The 18,447-nt window shown below is 32.3% G+C and overlaps 2 protein-coding genes and 1 long non-coding RNA gene across 3 annotated transcripts; 2 read left to right on the top strand and 1 right to left on the bottom strand.

Moving 5' to 3' along the window:
* The first annotated feature begins 1,696 nt into the window (after nucleotides 1–1,696).
* LOC112421306 (uncharacterized) lies at nucleotides 1,697–2,862 on the top strand. The gene is made up of 3 exons (XR_005645817.1): nucleotides 1,697–1,930; nucleotides 2,054–2,332; nucleotides 2,707–2,862. It is a non-coding gene; the product is annotated as an uncharacterized lncRNA (long non-coding RNA).
* Nucleotides 2,863–5,091: 2,229 nt separating this feature from the next.
* On the bottom strand, nucleotides 5,092–12,764 carry LOC11443642 (alanine--tRNA ligase). The gene is made up of 15 exons (XM_024782526.2): nucleotides 12,418–12,764; nucleotides 11,935–12,173; nucleotides 11,514–11,654; nucleotides 10,208–10,354; nucleotides 9,799–9,951; nucleotides 9,032–9,161; nucleotides 8,589–8,685; nucleotides 8,210–8,330; nucleotides 7,957–8,016; nucleotides 7,781–7,831; nucleotides 7,591–7,686; nucleotides 7,229–7,318; nucleotides 6,901–7,083; nucleotides 6,495–6,671; nucleotides 5,092–5,299 (listed from the first exon to the last, which is right to left on the bottom strand). Exons 1-15 carry the CDS (start codon nucleotides 12,566–12,568, stop codon nucleotides 5,228–5,230), a joined length of 1,908 nt encoding a protein of 635 aa, XP_024638294.1. The 5' UTR covers nucleotides 12,569–12,764; the 3' UTR covers nucleotides 5,092–5,227.
* A 4,729-nt stretch (nucleotides 12,765–17,493) lies between these two features.
* On the top strand, nucleotides 17,494–17,916 carry LOC112420881 (glutathione S-transferase T3-like). Its single transcript, XM_024780653.1, has one exon. It carries the CDS (start codon nucleotides 17,494–17,496, stop codon nucleotides 17,914–17,916), a length of 423 nt encoding a protein of 140 aa, XP_024636421.1.
* Nucleotides 17,917–18,447: the final 531 nt, after the last annotated feature.

Here is an 18,447-nt window from a genome sequence, read left to right as displayed (position 1 = left end):
TAATCTATTTTAACATAAATAAATATTTGTATAATTTAAATGTTAATGACAGTTAAATTTGAATATTTTGTTATTAATTTTATAATGTAGAGTATAAAAATCACTTTTAAATAACCATGCTTAATCGACTTTAGTAATTTTTCACATATTTTAATTTTATTTTGGGTTGTTTCATATTTTATAATAGAGTTTAAAACTATATCTTAATCAAATTGTGAATAAAAAATAGAGAAAGATATGTACTCAAAATTTGATTATTTTAAAATGAACCTGCAATGTTATTTTTCTTTGAAGTGTGTTTGATTATTTTTTTTGTTAAGATTATTAGAAATGAAAAAGAAATTATTGAGGGACTAAAGCGTAGATTTTAACATAAGAGGGAAGGGGAATGTAATTCAAGCTTCTGGAGGGGAGTGAAATATTTTCTAATATGTTTTGAATAAAAGGGGATGGAAGTGTATATTTTAACATAAGAGGGGAGGGAAGTGTAATTCAAGCATCTTTGAGGGGAGGGGGTGTAATTCAAGCATCTTTAAGGGGAGGGGAGTGTAATTTACTCAATTTCTAAAACAATTTAGGGTTAATGTAGTTTCACCCCTTGTAATATTAGCGACTTCTAGTTTACACTTTGTAAAAACAATAAAAATTTAGATTTCAAACCTGTAATATAAAGATTTTTTGATTTTACACCCTCAAAACATGTGACGGTTCAAACTGACTTAATTACGGGGGGCGCTGAGTCATATTTTTTTATTATGTGGCACCTGATTGTATAGTTAATTTTTTTTATTATATTCACTTACATGGCGTTATTTAAAATAAAATAAAAATGCAACAACACTATTGTTATCTTCTCCAATCAGGCCCGGCTTTGAAGGTGTGCAAGGTGTTCAATCAGGCCGGACCTCCAAATGCTACGGGCCTCTAACGAAAAATTAAATCTAATACCCACCCCCCACTTAAATAAAAAATATATATGTTATATCCTTTTCTTTCTTTAGTAAACGTTTGAGTTTTTTTCTAGACTCTAGTTCTCCTTTTTGTACATAAATCGGATCTTATCAAACCACCCCTAATTTGTATAATCACTTAATCAATCAAGTTGAAAAGCTATTTCATTGAAAAAATCACAACAATCATTTTTTTCTTCGCATAAACCATTCGTTTTGCCCTTTTCCACAATAGAGGAGTGACAAATTCAAACGACACCGTTAGATAAATTTCACCTCTTTCACTTAATTTTTTTTAATTCCTTTGATGTTTAGAACTTCTTCTGATTCTGATTTTTTTTTTTAATGAAATTTAGATACACAAAAAAATTACATTTTATTTTACTAAAGATCTATTTTAAAAAGGAGCTGAGCCTCCTATTTCACGGGGATGACCGAGTCTCCAATTCTCTCCAACACCATCAAATACATCCAACTTAAATGTGTTCTCCCTTCTCTCCTATCACTACTGCACATATGACATTTTGCAACATTTTTGTGGTGACAATTTTAAAAAAGTGTTACACACATAATTTATTTTCAGTTTTAAGAGCACCCATCAAATAAAATGTTACTCTATATTTCTTTTTGAACAAATAAAAAAAGGTAAATGTTACCAACACTTCAGTGATAACTCAACTCTCTTTCTCTATTCTCTCTCTCACCAAAAATCAAAATGAATCGACAACAACAATCAATCGCCACCGTCGCCACCACATCACCACCGTCACTCATCATCGTCGCCACGCCTCTCAGAATTCAGTTTTCTTTTCTCGACCACAAACAACAAATCGATCACAGAAGCAGAGCTATTCACCACATTAACGTTCTTTCTCTCTTCACAACCTCGAATAATCACTTCGATTCTTCGTTCAGTTCACAACGTCAATTCATAGCTCGATTCATCAGCATTCCATTCGTTATAGAATCTTCATCTTAGGGTTCGTGATTTTGTTCTAATTAATTCAATTTGAGATAAGTGATAATTTGTGTTTTTGTTCTTAGTTATAATTTGTTGATTCTGTTATTCTTTATTCATTCATTTGTTCATGCTTATGCTTTAGCTGAAGCTTAGCAATCATCGATTTCGGCAACCGCCAGTGTCCAACCATCAACAATTCAACGATATCGATCTTCGGATTGCAGCTCTAGCTACCAAAAGGCAGCATTGTTTCCCGTTGTATTATTGTGAAATTTGACAGTGAAGTTTTTCTTCCAAGGTATTATTGTGTTGCATAGGAGGTGTTTGATAAATTGTCTCAATGAAATTTGAACCTGTTTTGCAATTGTTTTTGCAGGTTTTGGTGTTGGTTGAGGTTTCTGTGTTGGATACGATTTCAGAGGTCTCTTTCTGCACTGCCTTTAATTTCTTCTCTATGCTTCAATTTTAAATTCTCTAAATTCTTTTAGGCTGCAATTTTATGTTGGACTTTGTTAATCCAAAAGTGTTTTTTTTTTTTCTTTTCAAATTCCCTTTTGTTCTATTCTAATGTCAATGTTATCACTTTAGACATGCTCATTATGTATGCTTATATAACTGATTGTATATTGGTACTTAGTAGAGCTTTTAATTCACAAGTTGGAAAGTTGTTTCTTGGCAGAGGAGGAAAAATAGGTGAACTAGAATTTTCTCAGATTATAGGGTAAAATATTGGTGGCAGGGAGTTAAAAAGTTAAATTTCACCTCATGCTAACTGGTAATCAACTTGTTTAACAGGGTGGGGAGCTCTGTTCTTGGAGGTCTAACTTGACAGTTCCATTTTCTAGATTTGCAGATATGGTGGTCTGACATCTTTAAAAAGGTCTTACTTGTTTACCATATTTATGAAATTAGTACTGATCAAATTAGTTTATTTGTTCCCCGGAATATCTCTTATCCATTTTTGTATTTTGCCAATACATATATATTTTGGACCACCTAATATGGACTAAGGCAGTAGTTTCTTCATTATCCTCCATTAACCCTGTTTATGTATGGACTGTTTATGTATGGACCCCCAAGATTACAGTCTTCTTTCATCTTTCACCTTCATTGCAGGAAGGAAGTAGATGGAGGCATTACTTTAATTAAGTATATCTTCCCAACATATTGTTAGTTTAGCTTGTTAAGTTCATGTACATTTATACTTTTTTGCTTTCTTTTTAATGAGTCGGGCCCATCTGTCTTTCTTCTAACTGTATTATTTACTTTTGGTGCTTTTAACTACAATGTGTCTATATTAGGAATTGGTTTCAATTTGTGTAGTGATCTTAATATTAATAAGAATTTGAGATCGAATCAATTGTTTGTGTTTTACTGATTGATCTACCCAGACTTCACTATTCAGTAACATTTATGCAACAGAATTTTCTGCAATTCCAATTAAAATTGTTAGCTACAGATTGGCTACTAATTAGCTTCAAATTAGTAACATTTATGTAACAGAATTTCTGCAATTGCAACCTAAACTGTTAGCTATAGATTGGCTACAAATTTGCTACTAATTAGCTACTAAATGAGTAACAATTTTTAAGTGTTGCAAGTTTTACTCTCAAATGTTACTGAAATCATTTAGTAACACGGACTTTACCTGACATTTGTCAAATGTTACAAGATCTAAATAGTAACAGTTGTTTTTGATTTAGTTACAATTTTGAAGTGTTACTAAATCTTATATATGTAGTAGTGTATTCATACTGTTACCAAAATCAATACTATTTATACTGTTTATATAAAAATAACATTAAATTTCCGTGAGCATTACTGAATTGATAGGGACATTGATATGCATAGGTCGGAGTTTGAATCTCATACATATCATTTATTCAACTTAATTCTCTTTTAGCAAAGACAAAATTAATACTCCCTCCGATTCTTATTATAAGAAACAATTGGCTTTTTAGATTCATTATATAAGTGATGTATTTAGTCTATATTTACAACAAGATAAATTAATTACATAATGAATCTAAAAAATCAAAAATTTCTTATAATAGGGACGGAGTACATTTCATTTAAAATCAGAGAGTGTGATATGGTGAGGTGAGGGTGTATGATATTATGATGTACTGAATGCATCAAACAGATAAAATTTAAGTCTTGCACGTGGCAAGACATGAGTGGCTTTTGCTCACTTGAGATCTTTTTATAAAAATGACTAAAATTCCTTGCCATCAAGGCACACTTTTGCATAAACTCAAAAAAATTCAGGCATTGAAGATTAGAATTATGTTCAATTCAACCAGATTAATAATTAAATTACTTCAAAGTGTGCTTCCTTTGCGAATCAATTCAATTGCTATTTACACTGGCACAATTTGTGATTTTTTATAGAAAAACTATTTGCAATCAAATAACACTTTGTAAACATATTAACCCTAAAATTTCAGGTACTAAAAATTATAACTATGTTCAACTTAGGGTGTGTTTGGTAAAAAAAAGCTATAAGCTAGCTGATAGTTGAAAAACTAGCTTATAGCTGATGGTTGATAGCTGATAACTTATAGCTGAAAAGTTAGCTGATTAAAATTAAAAATATTTGGTAAAATTAGCTGTTGAAGTGACTATAAATATAAAATGACATAAAAAAACATGCTTGTTTAATTTTTTCTAATATCATATATATAATTTTTATTACTTAACACATTTATTTTTAAATATTTAAATATATTTCAAATTATTTTCATCTCCAAAATAATAAATGTATTTATGAATTCAATTGAATTTTTTTATTTAACAATTTTTATTTTATTTTTATGAATTTTATTTAACTAAACTTGTTTCACTGTTATAAATTCTATATAAAATTCTATATTATATGAATTATGAGCAAAGTAAAAAAAAACAAAAAAGTGGACAAGAAAATTTAAAAAGCCATACATGATAAACATGGTTACTTTAAGAAGATAGTGGGTAGTTTTTTTTTATTATAATAAAATAAAATAAAATTAAGAAAAGGTTAAAATGGGAAGAAAGTATAAAAAGCTACAAGCTATAAGCTAAAAAGCTACTTGGATTAGCTTCTTAAAAAACGTTATAAGCTAGTAAGAAAAGCTTTTTACCAAACACATCTCATTTTATCAAAACAAGCTTATAAGATAGTCCAACAAACTATAAACTAACTTTTTTGTGTTGCCAAACACAACCTTATTCAGATTAATAAATTACATCAATGGGTCCTTCCCTTCTGAATGATTTATACAGATGATGACCGCATTATCATGCTTTCACCACTAGAAGAACATACTCCATTGCATCATTAAGTCAATTTCACAGATGCAAATTTCACGGCAAGACCCATAGCCTCATTTAGGTGTGATGCATCTGTACCCTGAAAACCGGTGATGCATACGCAAATCAATATGATATCAACCAAACACATCTAGGACAGACAGAATTAATAAACAATCGCCTCATAAACAGCCGACATATCAAACGATAATTCGATGATCAAAACATTCCTAAGATGCTTATCGTTGATGCCATAACAAATTCAAAATGACAAAAATCTAGCTATCTCCGAAGACTTTGGGCAAACACATTTCAAAGTAGATCAGCTAAGCAATGTCTATAAGACTGACTCCCTAAAGTAGGTGACCATGATAAATTAAGTGATTGTTGAAAAATAATATTTTAAGATCAAGCTACTAAGTTAAAAAAAACTAACACAAAGTTTCCTTATTCTTTCTTGCCCTTTCTCTTTTAATATAAAAATTCAAGTAGAGTTAAGAAGCTCGACAAAACTACAACTGATATTACGTCGGATTAATTCAAAATTTCAGAAACCAAATCAAATCTATGGTAGATAATAAGCAAAACCAGGGCGTTTTGATCAAATATAAATATAAGTTATTTTATAAATCAAAATCAATATAGTGATTTTTTTTTGGCAAAATTACACAATTAGTCCCTTAACTTTATTTTAGGTAATACTTTCGTCCTTTATCTTTTTTTTGTCACGATTTAGTCCTTTATGTTATAAAATGACAATATCTTATCATTTTTTATGAGATTTTTTTCAAAGAAATTTGATTTTCTAGGCTTGTATGTTGAAGATTTGCGTTTGCCTATGAGTTTGATGATTTTTTTTTGGAGTTTTTGATTATTTTTTTCATAAAAAAGGATAACTATATTGTTATTTTATAACATAAAGGACTAAATCGTGACAAAAAAAAAGATAAAGGACGGAAGTGTTACCTAAAATAATGTTAAGGGACTAATTGTGTAATTTTGTCTTTTTTTTTTCTTTTTAGATGTGCACTACCGAAAAAATGACATAATATATGGAATGGAAAGATTATTAATAGAGAAATGATATTTGAAAATCCATTTTTTTGACAACTTTTGTGACAACTTTCTCTCTCATACTCACATTATTTTTTACTTTATCTCTCTATTGCTTTGATTTTCGTGTCAATACCTACTTTTTCTTTGTAAATTATGATTGTCCCTTAAGTTGTCCACGTTGTTCAAATAACACTCCTCTATTAATAAGCGATAATTAGAGTCATTCGATAAATACTAACCTGACCCGTTGCAAGACCTCCTTTTCCTTTACCACATCTCCCTTTCAGTGGCCCCAAAGCATTACTCAGCCATTCTGATGCATCCAGCTTACCTTTGTCTCCTTTCTCCGGCACCCCAGCACACACTACAGCTTTGTTTGTAGATTCATCAGTGCTAAAAACCATCACCGACAGTCCCTGTTTATCAGCAAACATTGCTTCCAGTTACTGTTTGATGTTGACAGAAAATATAATTGCCAAGGACACATGGCAAACTCAAAGAGCGTGTTTGGACATACAATGACATCAACAAAGTTTGAGTTCCAAAAGCATCATATTATGCATCCAACTCAACAAATAACGAGGTCACTCAATGAAATGCTGGAGTCCCAGCAAGATTCTTAATTAATTATGAATCTGCAAATACCTTCTGATCAATGACTTTTTTTACAGCCTCACGAACGGCTGCAACATCCAGGCCAACATCAACGTGAGATATGCAAAAATATTTCCCGTCGGAAACAGCTAGGTCTGCCTTCTCCGTAGTTATCTTTACAGCTTTCCGTTTGTCTTCTTCGGCAACATGTTTTTGTGCTTTTCTCATTTGATCCTACAAGAATTATGATATTAAAACTAAATATAGGATTTCACACATGAGCAAATAGCAACGAAAGCACAACAATAAAAAACAGACAAAAGTGGAACAAGGTAAAAAGTATAGATCCTGCAATGCAAACTTATTCCAGATATAATACCTGAGGTAGGACTATCTCGATCTTGTTTTCAGCTTTCTTGGCTGCAGGAATCGATAACGTTTCCACGTTGCTTTTCAGAGACAAAACTTTCTGTAACAGAAGGGAAATAAAGAGTGAACTTATTAACAATTCTGGAAGAGAAGTAGATGTCTCTATCTGCTAAGGAAATCAGTGTCAATCACATACAAAAAGAGAAAGAAAGCAAGCAACAGATAATTATGTTGAGAAGAGGACAAGAAAAAAGACAAAACCGGTATTAATATTTTCAATTGTTTTTGTTCAATCCTTTAACTTTATTATGTGCGTTCAAAACTCAGAAGGAATTTTGACACCTAAAAGGTACACTGAAGTAAACAAAATACCTTCTTTGGAGCAGTTTTTGATCTTTCCCTCGCGGCTTTCATAGCACGATGAAAACCTTCGATGTCAACAGAAAATTTCTTTTCTTCAGCCATAAGCTGATAAATAGAAAATGTTAGGAAATACAAATACATAAAAGCATAATAAAAGAAAAAATTCATGCAGATCGCTATTGTGAAGCAATACACCTACCTGTGTGAGATCTAATGGGAACCCAAATGTATGGGACAACTCAAACGCTACCTATAATCAAGAGACAACTGTATGAGAAATAGCTCAGAGTCCCGTCGCAAAATTACTAAACTAAGCAATAATATTCGATGAAACCCAAGCAAATTAAATATCTGAAAATAAATTATTTTACTTGCCTCCCCGCTCAGTATATTTCCCTGAACATGTTCAACGGCTTTGTTAAATTTTCTGATGCCCTGGAGAAGTAAAAACAGGTTTTCCTTTATTCATAGGCATTTCATTAGAAAGAAAAATAACAAAAGAATACCAACTAATCAATAAAAGAATCATCAAGTTTACACAAAAAAAAAACTCAGATGGCTGTCATTGTGTCACGGAGACCAAAAAGTGACAACCGATAAAAATATTTTCATGCATGTCTATCCTCACCTTAAATAAGTTTCTGCTGAAACTTTCCTCCTCCACTTGAATCATCTTCCTAATGCGCTCTTCATTTTGCTTTAGCTCGGGGAAAACATCACCCAGCACGTTTGCCACAACATTTACAAGCCTGAATTCACCAAGATTGACGACAGAAACACACATTAAAAACAGAATATATCTTCACAAATTTATGCCTGGAATACACTAAGCAAATGACTAGTAATAATAAGTTTTTTATCTAAGCAAGTGAATCGAATTTGAATTTGAAATAATAGATAAAAAGAGTTTTAGATATTGAAATGGCACTGGGACGTGGGATGTGGTAAGAAAGATTTAGATTTGAAATAATAAACAAAAAATTGAAATAGTTAACCATTGTACATACCCATTGAAAAAACCCTCTTCAGCTTTTAGCACTTCCCTTCCATACCGAACTGCTCGACGAAGTATACGCCTCAGAACATACTCGCGACCAACATTACCTTCAAAATAGAAAGCATAACAAAACTAAGGTAAACATTCCTCTCTAACATCAAAATACCATAAATTGTGGATATCCTAAATTTTAAAGAGAGCGAGAGTACATGGTGTTCACTTAGATAAACTGTTATAGGGTTAGCATCACAAGCAAAATTATATATAATTCAAAATCCTTAATAAATGGTAGAAAATTTATATTCCTTGTGCATCTCCACAAAAGCTACAACCCTGTCTGTGAAGAAGATGCCTTCCTCAAGACATATGAGGGCAAAAGGTAGCAAAATTGAATTTTCTGAATCCCCATAAGGAAAGTATGTCAATAAAGATACCAAGTCTACAATATCCTACCAGGTTGAGATCCATCAGCAATGGCAATTGACAGAGTCCTGATGTGATCTGCAACAACCCTGTATGCCATGTCAACTTTATCTGCATCATGTGGTCCAACTTTCCCGGAGTATGGTCGAGCACCAGTTGCCTGTAAATGAGTTACAAGAAAACAAAATTACATATCAACTGGATCATCATTCCCTAATCAGATTACAGTCACAGGTATAAAATCACTATACTAAATGAAAAATAATTCATACAAATATGCACGCTATGTTAAAATGGTTCATTGAAAAATCGTGGTCCAGATAAATTTGGAAATATGTTAAACTGGAGCCATATAATTCTAATGGAAACTATGTTTCTGTTGAGTTAATATACAAAAGGGATTATGACAGGAAGTTATAAGTTACAACTGCTGGAAACTCCTAGGATGTTAGAGAGCCTAGCCTCGAGTCTCTCCCAAACAACCATAAGCAAAATAACTGCCACCTGTCAATTCCGTCCCTTCATCTGTTTATTCAACACACATAATCTATTTATTACATAATATGAAACTAGGTCACCTGAGCCTAACATAAGTGCCTAATAGGAGGCTTGCTGACAAAATACTATGTCCCCTGTCTCCCATATGTGTAAACATTCCCTTAAAGGGTGAAAAGCAACAAAATATTACAAGTATTACAATTCAAATTCAAATATCGCACAATTCAAGACTACATATGATTCTGATTTTAGAAATATATATGGAAATGCGATAAGCTTTAGTTCCTTAACAACCATACCTGCTGAATAGCATCGAAGATAGGCACAAAGACATCAGTATCATAATTGCTATTTTTATGCTGCAGTATAGAGGTCAGTCGTTCAAAACCCATGCCAGTGTCAACATGCTTTGCAGGCAGGGATTTAAGAGAGCCGTCAGCCTCCCTATTGAACTGTGGTGAGACAACAGAAACATATAAGATACAGACTTCACAGGGATGGAAAAAGTTTGCATGCTGATTCTAATAATAACTTATAAAGTAGATGAGATCAACAGAAACATATAAGATACAAATTTCATTGCTCTAGAAAAAAGTGTGCAAGCTAGAACAATGGATTCTAAAACCAACTTAACAAGTACACAAATTTTATTTTGGGCGGAGAGGGCGGGGAGAAATGGCAATAACACACAATATATCATTAAAATACCTGTATGAAGACAAGGTTCCATAACTCAATGCAGTTAGGATCCTCATCATTTACGAAAGATGAAGCGTTGCGGTTACCAATTCTGTCAAAATGTATTTCAGAGCAAGGTCCACAAGGACCAGTGTCACCCATTTCCCAGAAATTGTCCTATCCAAAGATAAACACCAAATTAGATTCGCCAATTCAGTCGAGAAACAATTTACAATATAATTTTAAATAGATTTTGCTTGATTCCATTATTTAAAAAATCCCTTTAATTTTTCATTTCCAGTTTTTTGAAATGATCCCAGCACTCGGCATATGAGCAGCTTAAAAGCTTATAAATTATAGGACAGTATGCCATTGTTAATGTTGTGAATTCGTTGAAAATCACACCAATATATTACTTGATGTGTGAAGCAAAATAATCAAGAAACCAAAACAAAGTGGATGACAATTATAAACACAAGCAAAAGTAGAAAACAACCGGAGAAAGAAAGAAAGAGAGAACACACGAAATTTGTTTACCCAGTTCGGTCCAATACTAACCTAGTCTGGGGGAGAGAGTAGTTCTCCGTTCCACTATAATGATGAGTAACTTTACAAAAGAGATATCAAAAGTTTACAAGAATTAGTCTTCAACCTAATTCTACCCAAGGTCCAAATCTCTTCCCGTAACCAAGAGACTCAATCCTAACAGTGTTTCCCAAGGTGAATCAATCCCAACCCTAGTGTTTCTTGCCAAGAGCAAACTCTGCAAACCCTAGTTTTAGTGTTGGCTTCTAAACCCTTGTTTTCAGACTCTCTACCTCAAGGTTCACATCTGATACAAGGTCTATATTTATAGTAAAAATATCCCTCAAATAATTGGAACAAATCTAGAAGCAGAAAATATGTTTCCTTTTTTTCCCACTGCGCGAAATCGGCCACCGATTTTCACAAAACGGACGCCGTTTTTTCACGAATGGAAAATCTCAAAACACTGTCAAAATCGGCCTCCGATTTTACCAAATCGGGCCCCGATTTTGGCACTTCCAGAAACCAAGTTTGAGTCACTTCTACAACAGTTAATCATTGATAACTACCAGCAGTCACATTGTTAATAAGTTATTATAATAGTACATTCAGCACAGGCATAGAATAACAGAAGTAAACCTATAAAATATCTTCAATGGCTGAAAAGAAAGGGGAAAATGGCAGAAAAGGATGCTAGGTCTGTTTAGTAGCTAGAATAATATAATGCTAACTATGATATTAAACATATTTTGCATGTCTTATAAAAATATTCTATTCTACGCATTTAAGAGAAAACCCAATGAAAACATACTTTACTTCCAAAAGGAAGAACGCGTCCAGGAGGCAAAAACTTTAACCATATATCTCTAGCTTCATTGTCAGGGCCAAGACCAGTTTTCTCATCACCACCAAAATATGTAACATAAATACGATCTGATGGTAAGTTATATACCTACAATGTAAACAGAAAAGATATATAGTCATGCAATATATATATTGAGGAACTAAATAGCTGCCAACTTCTGCATTTGAAGATATTGAAAACAAGATAAACACCTAAAAACAGAATAACTTTAGCTAGCTTATTCGAATTTAAAGGAACATTATAATCAACTTTTCTTTCAATTCAAGGCACAAAACACCTTCATAATGATTTTACTAAATTATACACTTTTAATTAACAAACAACATAAGGCGTATAATTCATTGAAACTCCAATTGATAAAACATACTTCTGTAAGAAGCTCCCATGCCCAGCTAATGGCTTCTTCTTTGAAGTAATCGCCAAAGGACCAGTTACCAAGCATCTCAAAGAAAGTGTGATGGTAAGTGTCTTTCCCCACGTCATCAAGATCATTGTGCTTACCACCTGCTCGGATACACTTCTGGATATTGCAGGCACGAGTGAGTTTACTCAGCGCGGTATTAGGATCAACAGTCCCCAAAAAAATTGGCTTGAACTGGTTCATCCCTGTCAAAATCATAAACAAGACAAGAAGAAAATTTCAACTTAAGACCCTAAAAATAAAATGAAAAGCTTCAATAAGCCAAGAATAAAATTGAACAACTCAAACAAAAACCAATAAAATAGCGGATTTTAATTTGAGATTCTATTTCTAGGGAATCAATTTACAAGAATCTGCAAAAAAAAAAAAACTGATTGGTGAATAACAATAAGGATAATAGAAGGAGAAGAGAGAAGATCAAGTAGCTACCGGCGTTAGCAAAGAGGAGAGTAGGGTCATTGAGAGGAACGACAGCGCTGGACTTCCAATGGACGTGATTCTTCTCTTCGAAGAACTTCGCGAATGTGTCTCTGACGCGCTTTGCCGGCCACTCAATATCAATTGACTCGGTTTCTGGCATGGCGGTGGACGTTGAGAGAAGAGACCTGGAGACGCTGCGAGAAGGTGGCGGCAATGGAGCTTTACAGTTACGGCGAGAATTTATATGCTTTATCGTTTCTTATACTTCTTTCTGCTTTATCGTTTTATTTGTCTAACTTCTAATTTGAAAGTGGCGCGATAAGTATTTATATTTATAGCGCCTTGGGGGCCAAGGTTTGTTACTTTTGGTAACTTGGATCCCAAGTCTGTTTATTATAAGTTTTTTTTAGAAAAAAAAATATTTAAACAAATAATAATCATCTTAAAAGTGATTTTGGTAACTTGGATCCCAAGTCTGTTATAGATTTTGATTTTTTTTATCTAAAAAAACAAATTTAAATGACAAGTTGTTGAAAGTAGTTACTCAAACTAAATATTTTTTGTGGATGGGAGACAAAATAATGTTGAAAGATTGTAGTAATTTTGTAACCAAAAATCCATTTCAATACTTGTATCCAAACAAACTAAATTATTTAAAATAAAATAATTACAAAGATAAACAAACTAAAAAAAAATAGATTCTAGGCTTAATTAATGATTTAGTCCCTTAAGTTATTTGTTGGTTACATTTTGGTCTCATAAGATATTAACATTACGTTTTGGTCCCTTAACTTGTAATCTGTTAGTCAAATAAATCCTTTCCGTTAAATTTTATAAAAAAACTATTAATCTTCATCATTGAACCCAGAATTCATCACTCTTCATCATCAAAACTCAAAATTCATCACCCATTCATCTTCATCATTAAATCTAGTAATTAATTTTTTCCCCAAAGATAAAGCTTTTAGTTCCAAATATTTCTATGGCTTTTAAGTTGGAAGATTTGTTGTTATTGTTGTTGTTTTTATTGTGCTATGAATGAAAAGAGATGAGGTTGTTATTGTTGGACTTGTTATAAGTAAATGATGTAATGAATTGGGGTAGACGAGAGAATGAAGAATTGGGGTAAAAGAGATGAGGTTGTTACCGTAACTGGGAAAGGTAACCCACATGAAGTATGAATGTGAATCCATGAAGTTGATTTGAAGTTTGATAAATATGGTTTTGAATTTGGGAAAAATTGAACATTCAAGTTTTAATTGAATTATAGAGTTTGTTGGGGTTTTATTTTTTGATTTTTTTGAGTTTGGTGTTGAAGGGAGGTGATGAAGTTTTTAGATTTTTCAATGGAGCTGATGAATAGAGTTGATGAAGGTGGTGAATTTTGTTGAAATTCTGGATTTAATGATGAAAGGGATGAAGATTAACAGATTTTCACCCAATTTAACGGAAATGATTTATTTGACTAACGGACTATAAGTTAGGGGACCAAAACGTAACATTAATAACTTATGGGATCAAAATGTAACCAACAAATAATTTAAGGGACCAAATCATTAATTAAGCCTAGATTCTAATATATATTTTTTATAAATTTGTAAACTATTCAATGTCAAAATCACTTTTATTTTAATTCGTAACAATTTTTATTTTTTATTTTTTATTTTTACTGGCGTAAAGACTGAGACTTACATCTTTGTCTATTTGTCTTTAAATATTGTATTTTCTTGCGTATGTATAACTTATTGTACAATTTTTAATTTAATATGTTTGTTTGTGTTTTATAATACTTAATATTATCTAAATTTATGCATAAAGAAATGTTATCTAAATTTATTTTAAATTCATTTTCAATATTCAATTTATACGTTTTTTTATAAATCTTGGTTGGTATTGATACAAATTACGTAAAACTCTGGAATGGCACTCCTTGTTCTTGCAATCTTTTACTTGTGGGTTAATCTTTGGTGGTGTTTCAATACGCCAAATTAAATTTCATATCCCAACCAGTGGCGGATCTCTTTGGTGACGGGCGGGAGCCATGGTATCCTCCAAAATTACCTTATATAGTATAATAGATGTATAATATCAGTAAAATTTTACTGCTGCAGTGGAAAGGGATGCCATAAATTGCCCAACGTCGCGGATTCAACCCTCCCCAGTCTTCTTTTTACATATTTATTCTACCACTAATCCCAACAGCTCAAAATGATGATGTTTCTACAAATTCAGCTATGCAAAATTATAGTAAAATGGTAGGGAAAACATGAAACCACATTATATTCCAACCGATATTAAATAATCAAGATTTGATCATGAACCTTTACACAAACACGAAAATCATTAATTTTATAGAAAAACATACTTTCCTCAAATTAGTAATGGAGAAGAATGTGCAACCCAATCACACAATATATCTGAAACAAATATGAAACATAAAAAAATAAACACGAAAGTATACTTAAAATCCACACATGCAATGATTTTACTTCCGTTCAAAATGTACATCAACTACAATACAAATTTAGAGTGGTAATTAAGAACTGAATGTAGATGCATAAAAAAAATGGCAAAAATAAAGGAGAATTTGTTTGAGATGCATTGATGAAAACAATTAGAAATTTGTTAAGTTGCCAAAATGTGGTCTTTGATAAAGTCCATTGAACGCCCCAGGTTAAAAAAAAAAGGTGTAGAAATTCCAATTCAATTTTTTATTTCAAGTATTAATAAATAATTTAAGAATATAAGATTTTTATCAAATTGTCCAAAAACACTAATTTGAGAGTGTAATTTTTTTCCTTTTTTCTTTGTCCTATCTTTAATTTTCCCATTGATAATTGGGTTTTCAATTTTTCATTTTAAACACTATCCACTTTGTATCTGTTCAAGCTTTTTTTTATGTAATTGAATTTAAAATTAATAAAACATTAATTGATAATTTCTATTTGAACTGTGCTTTAGATTCCCATTTTTAATGCTTCATATCTTTCTTTTTGAAGGGGAGTATAATGAGAAATTCTTGCATAGAGTCGTACATAACACATCCTCTTTACAAACGACCAATAAAAATATGATAGGTCATTAACTTCATTATAGTTTTAAGGCTAAAATATGGTTTTGGTCCTTGCAAATATGTCTCGTTTTGATTTTAATCCATGTAATTTTTTATCCCTGCAAAATATTTTGTTTTTGGAAATAGTTCATGACCCCATTTTTGTGATGATTTGCATACATGGCATATGATGACTGAACTCATTTAAAAAAAAAAAAGTCCCTGCAAAATATTTTGTTTTATTTTTGAATCCCTGCAAAATATTTTGTTTTTAGAAATAGTCCCTACAAAGGTGACAAATCATCACAAAATTGAAGTCAGAGACTATTTTCAAAAACAAAATATTTTGCAGGGACCAAAAACTACAATTTTTTTTAGAGACTAAAACCAAAACGAGGCATATTTGTAAGGACTAAAACCATATTTTAGCCTAGTTTTAAAAACATTTTTAACTAACAAATAAAAGGTTAAATATGTTTTTTGTCCCTATAAAATTGGGACCTTTCAAGTTTAGTCCTTACTTAATTTTAAATAGTTTTTTTAGTCCTTAATTTTTTTTTTTCTGCGTCCAGTTTTAGTCCCTCCTAAATTCAAATTTGTTTAATTTATGCTTAAACTCTTGAGTTTTTGAACAATTTTTTGCAACGTGTTGAGAACATTACTAAAAGTTCCTATGCAAAAAATTGTCGCAAAATTTGATTTCTACGTTTTGTTAATTTTATCTTTAAGTTTTGTCGTTTTGAAAAATTCATATTCAATTTGTTTCATGTTAAAAAATTGTAAATTTTAGTAAATGAACCTTTCATAGTGTTCTAAACTTGTCTCAAAAAAATCATTCAAAAATTTAAGAGTTTAAGGATAATTAAACAAACTTTGTTGTAAGAGGGACTAAAATTAGAAGTAATTTTTTTTTGTAGGGACTAAAAAACCTATTAAAATTAAGTAAGGACTAAACTTAGAAGTTCCCAATTTTATAGGGTCCAAAAACATATTTAAAATGAAAACTACCTTCATCATTTTGTGTTTCACAACTACGTTGCTAATGCTATAATTCCATCAGAATTTCCAAACTTCAATCTTAGACCATGTCCAATGAGCCTATTGAAAGCCACCCGGCCCCACTAGCATCCATCATCATCGATGTAGAGGGGAGGTCTGTAGGTCTGATGCCTATAGAAATAGACAACCACTCCAACAAAAGATTGAAGGCCGTAACTTCCAACGCACAAAATAGGAACCCCAGAGAGAGGAACACCGAAGCCAAGGCCAGCCAAAGCCCAAACCTTCAATATGTTGAACCATTGGAATGAGGTTGTTGAAAATGATAGGAAAATGATGTGAAGGAAAGAGGTGATGAAACAAATCAACATGTTGAACTCTATCCCGGTTAAGCCACGTGGCGCGTTGTGGTTTGCCAAAGCTGGTGCGTGAGATGCACGCGCCGACAGGGCGTGTGTGGAGCCTGTGCACGCAGAGAGAGAAAGTGTTTTGGATAAAGCTGGGACATTTGGCATGTTACGATTGGCTGCTTCGATTTTTATTATCTTAATACTTTGGACTCAATTATTTCATTGCAAATAATTTTATTTTTTTTACCAAAATTTGTGATTTTTTTCTCTCTATAAATAGAGACTTGAATCATTTGATTTGGACACAGAAAAAAACACCAAGTTTTTCACTCTCTTAATCTTTTTATTAGCTTTTCTTTTGATTTATTTAGTGAAATGGATCCCAATAATAATCAATTCAACACCCAAAATTCTTCTGATTACCAATTTAGCTACCAAAACCCCAACAATTATCAACGCCCAAATCAATTTCCCAATCAACATCCTCAAAACCCAAATCAATTTCCCAACCAACATCCTTAAAACCCAAATCAATTTTCCAACCAATATCCTCAAAACATGCCTAATTTTAGTTTTGTATCAAATTTCAATCACTCATCTTCTGTTCCAAACAACTTTAATCCACATTATAGATCTATGATAGGATATCTATCTCAAACACCCTCATTTAATGGTTATATGCCAATGGTGAATGAAAATTTTCAGAGTGTTGGTGAATTTCCTGAATTTTCAACACAAATAAATCGTGGTGGAATGACAAGAGCTAATGAAGTCACTCCAATTCCAGAGGATACAACTCCCAAGAGCAAGAGAAATCAGCAACCAGAATGGAACACTGAACAAAATTTGGTGCTAATTAGTGGGTGGATAAAATATGGAACATGCAGTATTGTCGGGAGAAACCAACCAGGTGAAGCATATTGGGGTAAAATTGTTGAGTATTGTAATGAGCATTGCTCATTCGATCCTCCACGTGGTGTAATTGCATGCAGAAACCGTTTTAATTATATGAGCAAAATACTGTATAAATGGATTGACGCTTATGAAGGCGCTAAGAGTTTGCAAGGAAGTGGTTGGTCGGAGGCTGATGTTTTGGCAAAAGCGTAGGAATTATATGCATGTGGGAAGAATGTTCAATTTACTTTAATGGAAGAATGACACGCTCTTCGTGATAAACCACATTATGGTAGTCAAGTAGGAGGTAGTGGATCTGAGAGATCTCACGACAGTGATGCATGTGGCTCAAACTCTATAGGATCTAGTGCTCGTCCAATGGGTAGGAAGGCAGCTAAAAAAAAGGTAAAAAGAAAAGCAAGGACGTTGCCTTGGAGGAGGGGGAAAAGGAGTGGGTTGAATTCAAACAAATCAAAGTGCAAGAGATTGAACAATTGAAAGAGTTCACCTTGGTGCAACAGGAGAAAAACAAATTAAAGAAAATGAAATTGTATGTAAAGTTAAGTCCCGAAGAGCATCTCAATGACCGGAAGAAAGAGATGTTGGAAAAGTTGGTGTTTGAGTTGTTTTGAAATTAATTTCAATCAAATATTTGTTTGTATTCAGTCAAAATATTTGAGTTGTCAGTGTTGTCTAGTCCCCAGTACTTTGTCAATAAGCCTACATATGACAATGTAATGTGAA

This window comes from Medicago truncatula, chromosome 4, assembly GCF_003473485.1.
Source record: "Medicago truncatula cultivar Jemalong A17 chromosome 4, MtrunA17r5.0-ANR, whole genome shotgun sequence".
In the NCBI taxonomy this organism is placed as follows: Eukaryota; Viridiplantae; Streptophyta; class Magnoliopsida; order Fabales; family Fabaceae; genus Medicago; species Medicago truncatula.
This window is presented reverse-complemented; position numbering and strand designations above follow the sequence as displayed.